This window comes from Austrofundulus limnaeus, unplaced genomic scaffold, assembly GCF_001266775.1.
Source record: "Austrofundulus limnaeus strain Quisiro unplaced genomic scaffold, Austrofundulus_limnaeus-1.0 Scaffold129, whole genome shotgun sequence".
Classification (NCBI taxonomy): Eukaryota; Metazoa; Chordata; class Actinopteri; order Cyprinodontiformes; family Rivulidae; genus Austrofundulus; species Austrofundulus limnaeus.
The window spans coordinates 670,592-682,681 of record NW_013952531.1 but is presented as its reverse complement, the minus strand read 5'-3'; the positions used below and the strand labels follow the sequence as shown (position 1 = coordinate 682,681).

Sequence of the window (12,090 nt, the reverse complement as noted above, 5' to 3'; positions counted from 1 at the left end):
ACAGCAGTTTTGAGCATCCTACGTGGCCCAGCAAGGATGTGGCCTACCTGGCCCAGCAAGGATGTGGCCTACGTGGCCCAGACAGGAGGACCCAGCCCATGAATTGAGACACAGCCCATGCTTATTTAAAAACGAAGCTGTGAGGCTGAAGAGCGTCTCCTGTGACCTCTGTCCTCTGATCCGTCCCCCAGGTGTCCTCTGAAGACGCTGCAGAAGTGTGAGATTGCTCTGGAGAAGCTGAAGAACGACATGGCTGTGGTGAGGAGGAGGAGGAGGAGGGTCTCTCAGCTCCTGGACCAGGTTTCTGATCTGGTTCTGTTCATCAGATCACTTTTCTGTCTGTTTCAGCCGACTCCGCCCCCTCCACCAGTACCGACCAAGCAGCAGTATCTGTGTCAGCCGCTGCTGGACGCCGTCATGGCCGACATCCGCTCTCCGTTCTTCAACCACTCCCTGTACCGGACCTTCGCCCCCGCCATGAGCGCCATCCACGGGCCGCCCATCATGTAGGTACCGCCGCAGAGACGGCACCGTGCAGCGCACCGCTCGGTGTTTGACCCGTTCCTCTGCTCCTCAGGGGCCCCAACATCTCCGGGAGGAAGAGGAAGTACGAGGAAGACGAGCGGCAGACCATCCCCAACATCCTGCAGGGGGAGGTGGCTCGTCTGGACGTCAAGTTCCTGGTCAACCTGGACCCGTCCTTCTGCAGCAACAACGGAACCGTTCACCTCATCTGCAAGCTGGGTGAGTTCCTGGACCAAAGACTGGGACCAGTTCTGCTGTCTGCGTGACCCAATTCAGGTCTACAGGATTTCTGAAAAAGGAAAGTCTTCAGTCTAATCTTAAAAGTAGACAGAGTGTCAGCCTCACGGACAGAAACTGGAAGTTGGTTCCACAAGAGAGGAGCTTGATAACTGAAAGCTCTGCCTCCCATTCTACTTTTAGAAACTCCAGGAACCACAAGTAAACCTGCAGTCTGACAGTGAAGTGCTCTGTTAGGAAAGTATGGAACAAYAAGATGTTTAATATATGATGGAGCTCGGTTGTTAACAGTTTTGTATGTTAGGAGTAATACCCAGTTCCAGTACCCAGTAGTTCCAGTTATACCCAGTCCTCTCCCTGATCTGTTGTCAGCTGTTTCATTCGTACCTTACTTTTAGTGTTTGGTTGCACCTGTCCCAACTTTTTAAATATTTGTTCCTGCAGCTAAAACTACAAACTTTACCCATTTAATATATTTAATGTGGTCCAATTAAAAGAAAAAGTACGACTTTAATAGATTTAATGCAGTTGTTTTTTTCTTTACATTTGCTTTTTTTGGAATTGTGGTTGCATTAAACTGACTGAGCTAAGCTAACTCCTTGGCCTGTGGACCTGTGCAGAAAACTCCGATGAAGATTGTGGAGGAGGAGGAAGARGAGGCGGCTGAGATCCGGCCTGACCCTCTGCACCAGCTCATCCTCCACTTCAGCCACAACGCTCTGACGGAGAGAAGGTCAGCCCGCTTTGAACCTGTGTGAAATGATGGCCTCACAGACAATAAACACAATCTGATGTTGTTTCTTTACAGCCACTTGGAAGAAGACCCTTTATATATTGCGTATGCAGACATGATGGCAAAGGTCTGTCTCGTCACTCATGAAACACCTGCCTTTAACAGATTCAGCAGTTTTAGTTCCATCTGTTTGTGTTTCTTTAGAGCTGTGCAGAGGATGAAGAAGAGGAGGAAGAAGAAGGGAAGGAGAAAACATTTGAGGTACATTTTAGTTCCTGCAGCATTTTGTGCGAACATTTTAAAAGCCCGGTGGTAAGTGCACGTGTGTGTTCCACCTGCAGGAAAAGGAGATGGAGAAGCAGAAAATCCTGTATCAGCAGGCGAGGCTGCACGCTCGTGGGGCAGCAGAAATGGTGCTGCAGATGATCAGTGCCAGTAAAGGTAAAAGAATCGACCTGTGGACACCAGTTTAATTCCTCCTGTCAGCCCTGCTCACAGCTGCTGTTTCTGCCTGCAGGTCGTCTGGGCCCCATGGTGACCTGCACTCTCAAACTGGGCATCTCCATCCTAAATGGAGGCAATGTGCAAGTTCAGCAGGTGAGCTAGCTGTGTTCAGCTGATGTGCCTGTTGAAGTGGACACGTGTTTTCAAGCCATGCTCTTCCTCTCGTCACAGAAAATGCTGGATTACTTGAAAGAAAAAAGAGACGCAGGCTTCTTCAAGAGCTTGTCAGGACTGATGCAGTCCTGCAGGTATGTGGTGCTGAATTATTCTGGCTGCATGAAACACACACCTGGTGCTGGTGGGATTGAGCCAGAATACGTTTTTTCTAAAGGAAATGCTGTTTCTCTAGTTTCCTTTTTCTTTTGTTCACTCAGTGTCCTGGACCTGAACGCGTTTGAGCGGCAAAACAAAGCAGAAGGACTTGGCATGGTGACAGAGGAGGGTTCAAGTAAGTGGAACACCACTGCCAGACTTTTTCACCAGTTCTTCTGCAAATAAAGGGTTCATCACTGTGGTTACACAGACTTTTAGCTTCTCTTGAATTTGAACAAATGTGAATAAATGCAAACAATTTTTATTTTATTTATTTATGTCCTTTCAATGAATTAAAAAATCTATAAATTTACATTAAGAATTCATTTTTTGTTCAGGATCTGACTGGGCTGTGAATAGTTAGAAACTAGTCTGCCACTCAGAATTCAAATAAAATCACTTTTTTTATGAGCAGGTTGTAAAATAATACGGTGCCTTTTTCACAAAAATAAAGTAATTATTTTGTCGTCCACCTCCCTTCATGGCTCGTAGTTTGTTCCCACTTTGACCTTCATTCATGATTTAATTGGATGGGCCATTTTTATTTTTTATTTTAGTTATTGTTTATCATTTGCATCGTTTTTAGACCTGATCATGTTTTGTTTTTTTTTACATTATTTTTTAGCTCCCTTGCAGGTGCCAATCACTTCTGAGTCGGGTTGGAGACATCCGACTTTTACTATTTCAAGAGCAAACCTGACGCACAAATAAATAAATAAAATGTTCAAAACTCGAGCTGAGGAGCAAGAAATTTAGAAAATAAAGTGCCTGTGACATGCATTTCCTTCAAATGCTTAACGGCCAAAAAACATCTTTATATTTAAGAAAATTGACACAAAACACACGATTGTACACATTTTGTCACATAACTGGCTTTATTTATTTGGCTCAGCCAGAGCGAAACAGGAAGTGACATCAAAGGGGAACTCTGGTCTTTACTGAAACAATGTTTGAACTCTGACTTTTCTTAATCTCTGATAAACTCAAAATAATCTACAGAAACATCAGATTCTTCTCTACAGTCTGTTGTAGCAACACACTGTTTACATTCAGACACTCCCCTGTGACATCACTTCCTGTTTCTTCACATGCAAATATCTCAACAATCGTTCAGCTCAGTGACGTGAATTTTTTTCTGCAGTATGTTTTCAGTTAGGGCTGAACGATTAATCRCATTTGCGATCATCTTGTGATATGTGAGATTTCCTAACTGCCCAGGCTGCGAGTTGACCGGTCACGGGACTGGAGAGTGAACCAGCGGAGCAGTGTTGCCAGTTAGCGACTGTTGCTACATCTAACAGCTTTTTAGACCCCTCTAGAGACTTTTTCCCCCAAAAAAAGCGACTAGCAACAAATCTGGTGACTTTTCCTGGTGTTTTTGGAAACTTTTAGGAGCTTTGGTGACAGAACTTTCCAATCACTTTTCTCCTTTCCTTGATGGTGACATCTAACAGTCTGCAGATTAAATTTAAGATTATYACTAATTTCATTTATTTAATTGGATCTAAGCATTAAAGTCATAAAAAAAATTTATTTCATTGTTTAATTGTAGTTTTAAACATATTTAGTGTTTTTCTTCACTTTTTATCTTTAACATCTCTCCTATAGTCAGATCACAATTATTAGCAAACATATTAGGTGATGATGTCATCTAGTGACTTGAGTTTGATTTTCCTAGAAAATAACCAGTTGGTTAAAGCAGATGTTTATTATCTTTATGTTTTTTTGCACTTTATCTTTTCATGATGTTACTGGCTGGAAAACAGTAAGCTTTATTTTTTTATATTTATATATTTTTCTATTTATTTATGGACTGTCCTGTGAAGTTCAGACAGTGTTTAGGAAGTTAACATGTTTAATATCATGTTTCATGAAACAAGAAAAATTAGAAACGATAAAAAGGTAAAGCCACAGATATGTTTGCTTTGTTGTAATTTGTGCTTTAAATAAGTTTTACTTTGTTTATTGTAAAACAGATGATTTATTAAGATGTTAAAAAAATCGCATATTCAATCAGAATCACAATTTATAGATAAAAAATTGCAATTCGTTCAGCCCTATTCTCAATGTTATCTTTCCAAAAATAATTTCATTACAATAATTTGACGTCACAGGCACTTTAAGATAKCTGTAGACTTGCAGACTAGCCCAGTAAGATACCACCTTACTGTATAAATAAAAATACAAAAGGTTTTAAAAATATTGTGGATCTCTGAACATCCTCGTTGGTTTGTGTTGAGTAGAAACTCCGCCCACATTTGATGATACAGAAGCAGTAGAAGACATTATGATCTTCCAACCAGTCTTCACATAAAAGCTTTTCACGTCCAACTGTTTGTGTCTCCATCATTCAGTCCTCTGCTAACCATTTCCACTGWGATCTACATGTAACAACTCACCGTTAGCGCCGGTGTCTCCGTAACCTTCCACCACGACTGAGTTTAGACGGTCTTTCCTCGTCTTTTAACGATTTATTTTTTAACTGCATGTCTTTGTTTCTCCCACTTGTAGCTGATGTTTTCATATCTCTTCGTATTGTAACTGCGTGTCCTCTCTTTTTGCTTATGTCTTCGTGTGCCGTTTGTCCTCCTTCCCGTCATTTTAAAAACCCATCGATGGCAGTCCACACTAAGCGGGGTAAATAGCAAATTTAGATCATGATATGGCTTTGCTTCCAACCCTGAATGTCCCTCTTTTCATGTCTGTGGACCGTACTGTTGTGTGGAGAGGAAGAAGTCTCACGACAGGATGTGAGCAAACACACAACACATGAGTCAGGGCACAGATCTGCTCGCTTGTCARTTTGACTTTTGAGACTTTCACACGTGTAATGCTGCATTCAAGGCTGGTGAAAAGCTGGGAAATCTGAGCTTTACATTTACTGGGTTACTGGGGGAAAAGCATTTCTGACTTTTTTTTTGTCCATTAATGGTAGGTGAAACACTGCAGCATGGAGCAGAACAAGTATTATTATCTCTTACATTTTAAAATTGTTTATTTTTGTTGCATTAAAACATACATTTTTCATTTACAAATTATTTGAAATATATTTTATATTAACAATGGAAAAAAATATTTTTTTGGGATAGGGCCACCAGTTGAATATCCCTACAGTATATTAAAGCACACAGACATATTAAAGTAACTGGGTTCTAATAATGTTACATTTTGTTTATTGTACGGCTGAAATAAACAACCTAAAATGAGTAGAAAATTTATTAGAACAAATAAATATTTATTACCAGAAAAATACTTTTCCTCYTTTTTTTTCCACAAAAAGATGACCTAACATTTGAAACTTATTTCAGCTACACAGTCCACAAAATTAACATTTAATTCTTCTAGAAAAGCTAACAGAAAAATATCATTTTAAGTGTTTACTTCAATTTAACAGTGAATATATTTTTCAGTATTTTTTTCTTCAAAGTAGAAATAACCTATAGATATTTTACTTCAAATGTAGCCTCCAGCCCACAAACAATAAAGGAAATTAAACTTCTATTGTAAGTGCAGTGTTTGTGAAAACATGTCGGACATTACTGACGTAAATTACAGTTGTTGACCGATGTGCTTCTCAAACCTAACAAATATATAATTTACTATGAAAATCCCTGCAGATTATCTGTGTCCCACTGAAAAAAGGTCCTGGCAGGCGTCTCCGCCAGACATTTTTTCAGTGGGACTAAAGAGATCGTCAGTGATTGGTTGGCTTCTGTATCTGTAATTTGTTCTATCCAGGATTTTGATTGGTTTAGGCACTGGAAGCCCTAAATATGTTACCTGGCTACAGCGAGGTAAGCTAATTTCTTCATATTTTTATAGATTTACGGATGTTTTCTTGTGTTTCTGGTGTTTTCCATTGTTTCAGCATAATTTCTTAAAACTGTGATAACTCCTAATACTTTCCTGATTATTTCTGATCAATTCTGTCGGTTTATTGCATTTGTTCGAGCAGCATTTTTACTACTACTCCAGCCGATCACTGCAATACTGTTTCCTCTCTCTTTTTCCAAACATGCTKAAGTGGCTACAAAATRRGACCTCAAAGGCCACCAAGCCAAACTACAAAATAAAGAGACGTATTAGGAATGAGGAAATCAGCACAGGTGAAGAAGATGTGGAGCCTGGAGCAGCTGTAACAGCTTCTACTGCAGAGACTGTGTGAAGAGGACCAGACTGCAGGACTTTGAGACCATCTGTAGGAAATTAGAGGACTCCTGCTGCACTTTTCATTTCAGTGCCTGTTTTGACGAAATATTTACAGTAATTTCAATCATTCTGAACTGTAATCTGATATTTATTTATTGTAATAAAAATGTGTTGAGTTCACATTTGAATCTTTATTGTATCAATAAAGTTCCTATATATGTTGACAGTACAGTGAAAATAATGTGAATGTCACTACAACATCTGTAGATTTGAAGCATCGAGTACTTTGTCCTGTGTGAGACACTGTCACACGTGACTCAAAGGTTTTCACAAACACTGTAAGTGTTGGTAGTTTTGCAGAGGAGCACTAGTAAATGTGTTTCCAGTAGTTTTTGTAGCAGAAYGACCTAAAATAACCAGATATGTTACTGTTTTTCTTGTACGTTTCAAGTAATGACTCAAAAATGATGTTTCTGGTAGTTTTTTCACCAGAAGAAAAAAGTCGTTTTGTGGACTTTAAAGCTGAAATAAACGTTGATAGGTTATTCTGTTTGTGGAAAAAACTACCAGGAAAAAGTATTTTTCTGGTAATAAATATTTATTTGTTCTGATAAATTGTCAACCTGCTCATTTTAGGTTGTTTACATAATGTAACATTTTTGAAACCCAGTAAGGTTTATGAGCTGAAGTATTTCTCCCAACATTAGATGAATGCAAAGCTCAGATTTCCCAGCTTTTCACCAGCCTTGAACGCAGCATTACATGAAAAAGTCATATCCACAGGTGAGCTCTTGATGCTCCCGTTGTGAGACTTCMTACTCTTTAATTTGAACTTAAGCTCCTCCCACCAGGTGTCTGCAGACAGACACTGCATGCTGCTGTAAAAGTGAACCATTAAATCATTGCTTGTTTTTTATTCTGCTACATTTGTTCCTCATTTCTCCCCTGTGAAAACCTTTACTAACGTGTTTCTGATGCTCAGAAATCTCAGGCTGTCGGAGCCACTTCCTCTGGGTTTGTCTAAAAAATAAAATAAGTCTGGACACACACACACACACACACACACACACACAGCTAAAGCAAAGCTTTGTGTTGCTTTGGATTTTGGGACCCAGTTCACAAAGCTGTTCCTGACACAGAACTCTAACGCTCACCTGGTTTTACCTGCTTACAGAGTAAAAACTGCCCTGATTGTTTGTATCTGGTGGGATCAGGTGGTCAGATTATAAACACGTCTGTCTGCTGCTTTTCTAACTTTCATCAGGCCCAGCTGTGGCCTGCATGTGAAAGTTCAACGCTTCCTCCAGCTTATGGAAATGTCCAAACGTTTCATTTATTATAAAAGCTTTTTTTGTTGGTTTATTTTTACGTCACGTTATGGAACTTTAGATTCAGTTCTTAATCTGCAATCTAAAGGACTTCAAAACCAGTTTGGACATGAGACCTGCCCTGCTTGCCTTATAATTGTTTTTGAGGGGAGTTTCACCTTTTAGACCTCTCCAGTATTGATCAAATGTAAAAAGTAATTGTTTTTATTTATTATTTTTTTCTGTGGAGCTCCTAAATGTTTTCACCAACATGTGTGTTTTTAAAAAGGCTCCAAGGTGCTTCAGAACGACGAGTTCACCAAAGACCTGTTCCGGTTTCTGCAGCTCCTCTGTGAGGGGCACAACGGAGGTGAGAGCAGCTCAGACACAAACCAGATCACATCCTGCTGCTTTGGACACTTTCATTTAGTACTTTTTGTTTCTGCCAGATTTCCAGAACTTCCTGAGAACCCAAACTGGAAACACAATGACGGTCAACATCATCATCAGCACCGTTGATTATCTGCTTCGTCTTCAGGTGGGAGGAAAACGAATCCTGACTTCATCATCATCATGATGGAGACAGGTGGTGGTTTACGTTCTCTGACTCTCCCTTCAGGAATCCATCAGTGACTTCTACTGGTATTATTCTGGAAAAGATGTCATTGATGAAACCGGGAAGSTGAACTTCTCCAGAGCTTTATCTGTAGCCAAGCAGATATTTAACTCCCTGACTGAGTACATCCAGGTCAGTAGATTCCCCCGTCAGACAACACTCAGTAGATGTTTCATTATATACCATACATCTTTATTTATAGAGTACTTTAAACACCCACAGGACCAAAGTACTGTACACATAATAATAATTATATCGTCTGTATTTCTGTCACCTGGTGCTTACAGGGGCCTTGCATTGGAAACCAGCAGAGCTTGGCTCACAGCAGACTGTGGGATGCAGTTGTGGGCTTCCTGCACGTGTTTGCGAACATGCAGATGAAGCTGTCGCAGGTACATTAAACCAAACAGCCTTTTCTTATAATACATGCATATGAAGTCTTTTTAATGCAAAGGTTCTGTTTAAAAGAGTGTTTTAGTTTGGAACCTGACGGAGAACCATCTCTAAAGGTTTTTAATCTTGCAGGATTCCAGTCAGATTGAGCTGCTGAAGGAGCTGATGGACTTACAGAAGGACATGGTGGTCATGTTGCTGTCTCTCCTGGAGGGTAAGACTCTGTAGGATTTTAAAACTCTGGTTTTTATAGACAGACTCTTAAAGTCACCCTGAATGCTGGGCCATCAGTCTGAAAACAGAAAGAACCCAGGTCCTTTTTTTCTTTTGTACATTTTTCTGCTCGTATCTCATCGACTCATCCAGCTCCTTAAGGACATTCCTGCTGCGACATTTGGTTTTTCAGGTTATATTTTTACAGATTTTGAGCTTTTTCTGTGATTTTATTTCTAATTGAAGATAAATGTATCTGTTTTCATCATCCTTAAAACTCTTTAAAATATCCATAAATTTTTACAGCACATTCTACCCTTTATTCTGATTCTGCTTTTTTGAACTCCTTTAAACTAATTGTAGCTTTGTTCAGCTTCTATTTTGCTTATTTTAACYTTTTTTTCCAGCTTTTTAGTCATCATTTGGACATTTTCTGCTGTTCTACTCATAGAGACATTTTTGTGCTTCTTTTAGCATCTTTCTGCTATTTTAAGCTTCTCTGCTGGGTTTTTAGCTGCTTTTTTTTTTAGCTTATTTGAGCTTTTTTCAGCTAAATTCAGTTTTGTGATACTTTCCTATTTCACTAAACGTGTTCATTTTGTTTTTTTATGCTAATTTCAGTTACTTCACCCATTTCTTTTTGCTATTTTAATAGTTTCAGCTTCTTTTAATACCTATTYAGCAAAAATCTTTTRGCATTAAGCGTTCACACTGCAGTTAACATCAAATTCTCTGGTTTTAATAGATTTTATGCAACAGATTTTTTATGTTAAAACACTGAGTGTGGTCGAGCACAAACAGGATTAAAACATTGTAACCTGGTGCTTCTCTCCCTCCACCATCGACTGTACATGAAGAGTTTATTAACGATGGATGTCTTATAGTCATGGATCAAACCTGAGGCTTGAAAACAATAATGAGTTGAATATTTCAAGCTGTTACTACTTGTTTGCTTGTGTTCAAATCAGTGATTAAATTACCAAATATTCTAGCAACYAGAACCCTCCAGGTATTTTTCATGTCTGTTTGGTCCAACCAGAGTTCTGCAGGTRATTACAGTTTAAATAAAAGATTCAGTTTATTATTCAAAGTCTGTTCCTTTACTTGATTTAGTACAAGGATAAATGGGCTTCAGTCTAGCTTTTACACAAAATTACTTTTATTTAGCTGATTATTTGACTTATAAGAGGTAAAGCTAAGATATTTTATGTTTTATGATTTGTGAAAGCAGCACAAATGGATAAACAGTAGATAAAAGCAAGAAAAATCATGTTTTTGAGGATTTATGAGCTTTTATGGCACAATATTCACCTTTGAGGCATAATACCAGCTGTAAAGTTGTTCCTTTCATTTTACTTTGATTTGTGTATTTTCTTGGTTTTTTTATTGTATAGTTATTTTTTTAATGAAATGAATAAATTTTTGAATAGAATTGAAATAAAGTGTGGATTCTGATAATTAGAACAATTAACAGGAAAACAATTCAGTGTTTTTCCTTTTAAAAAGGGTAAACGAGAACCAGACCTCGTTAGCGTAGCTGCACTGATGAGAGCTGTTCTCTAATTTGTGGTGCCTCAGGTAACGTGGTGAACGGCACCATTGGGAAGCAGATGGTCGACACTCTGGTGGAGTCTTCCAGCAACGTGGAGATGATCCTGAAGTTCTTCGACATGTTCCTCAAGCTGAAGGACCTCACAACATCCGACAACTTCAGGGAGTACGACCCGGAGTGCAAGGGCATCATCTCCAAGAAGGAGTTCCAGAAGTCCATGGAGAGCCAGAAGCAGTACAGCCAGTCAGAGATCGAGTTCTTGCTGTCGTGCGCTGAGGCCGACGAGAACGACATGTTTAACTACAAGGAGTTCGTGGAGCGGTTCCACGAGCCGGCCAAAGACATCGGCTTCAACGTGGCCGTGCTGCTGACCAACCTGTCCGAACACATGCCCCACGACTCGCGGCTGGCCACCTTCCTGGACCTGGCTGAGAGCGTGCTCAGCTACTTCGAGCCGTACCTGGGTCGCATCGAGATCCTGGGCAGCGCCAAGCGCATCGAGAGGGTTTACTTCGAGATCAGCGAGTCGACGCGCGAGCAGTGGGAGAAGCCGCAGGTGAAGGAGTCCAAGCGCCAGTTCATCTTCGACGTGGTGAACGAGGGCGGGGACAGCGAGAAGATGGAGATGTTCGTCAACTTCTGCGAGGACACCATCTTTGAGATGCAGCTGGCCTCGCAGATCTCCGAGCCGGACGCCGTGGAGCAGCCGGAGGAGGAGGACGAGGAGGAGGGACACAGCCTCCTGGAGGAGCTCTCGGACGAGGAGGTCCAGGAGTCGGCCTCGGCATTCACCACGGCGTGTCGCTCCGTCAGGCAGAAGGTCGCAGACGTCCGGCAGGTCTTTACTCTTAAAAACATCCGCAAGCAGCTGAAGAAGATGAAGAAGCTGAGCATGAAGGAGCTCATCACGGGCTTCTTCTCCTTCTGCTGGATGCTCTTCATCGGCTTCTTTAAAGGAATCTTCAGCCTCGTCTTCGGCTTCTTCCACCTGATCTGGTCCTCCATGTTCGGGGGAGGGCTCGTGGAGGGAGCCAAGAACATGAAGGTGACCGACATCCTGGGCAACATGCCCGACCCCACGCAGTTCGGCATCCACGGCGACGTGGGCGAAGGAGATAAGGTGGAGGCTGTGGAGTCATCAGGAAGCCTGGACAAGACCATGACGCCCAGCGGAGACGCAACGGACGTGGACGTGATGCTGGAGATGCTAACGGTGCCCAAAAAGGAAGGAGGCAAACATGTGGAGCCGGGCCTGGGTGATGTTTCTGAGCAGAGCGCCGATTCTTCCTCTGCAGACCACAAGAAGGTCCGTAAAATCACCATATCGTCACCGTATCTTCACTGTATCATCACCGTATCTTCACTGTATCATCACTGTCATCACTGTATAATCACCGCATCATCACCGTATCTCATCACCGTATCATCACCGTATCTCATCACCGTATCATCACCGTATCATCACCGTATCTCATCACCGTATCATCACCGTATCTCATCACCGTATCATCACCGCATCATCACCGTATCTCATCACCGTATCATCACC

The 12,090-nt window shown here is 41.1% G+C and overlaps 2 protein-coding genes across 2 annotated transcripts in view; both read left to right on the top strand.

Moving 5' to 3' along the window:
• The window catches only part of ryr3 (ryanodine receptor 3), a gene marked incomplete at its 3' end in the record, with an annotated part of 107,898 nt that extends 96,051 nt beyond the window's left edge, over window positions 1-11,847 (top strand). The window contains 14 exon segments of the mRNA XM_014015437.1: window positions 1,383-1,495; window positions 1,571-1,622; window positions 1,700-1,756; window positions 1,837-1,936; window positions 2,013-2,092; window positions 2,171-2,247; window positions 2,374-2,447; window positions 4,934-4,948; window positions 8,057-8,137; window positions 8,217-8,305; window positions 8,387-8,515; window positions 8,671-8,775; window positions 8,909-8,990; window positions 10,568-11,847. Coding sequence (XP_013870891.1) covers window positions 1,383-1,495; window positions 1,571-1,622; window positions 1,700-1,756; window positions 1,837-1,936; window positions 2,013-2,092; window positions 2,171-2,247; window positions 2,374-2,447; window positions 4,934-4,948; window positions 8,057-8,137; window positions 8,217-8,305; window positions 8,387-8,515; window positions 8,671-8,775; window positions 8,909-8,990; window positions 10,568-11,847 — 2,334 coding nt within the window.
• LOC106522440 (mediator of RNA polymerase II transcription subunit 15) lies at window positions 68-806 on the top strand. The gene is made up of 3 exons (XM_014015445.1): window positions 68-258; window positions 349-506; window positions 578-806. The coding sequence occupies exons 1-3, from the start codon at window positions 250-252 to the stop codon at window positions 789-791; spliced, it is 381 nt and encodes a 126-aa protein (XP_013870899.1). The 5' UTR covers window positions 68-249; the 3' UTR covers window positions 792-806.
• Window positions 11,848-12,090: the final 243 nt, after the last annotated feature.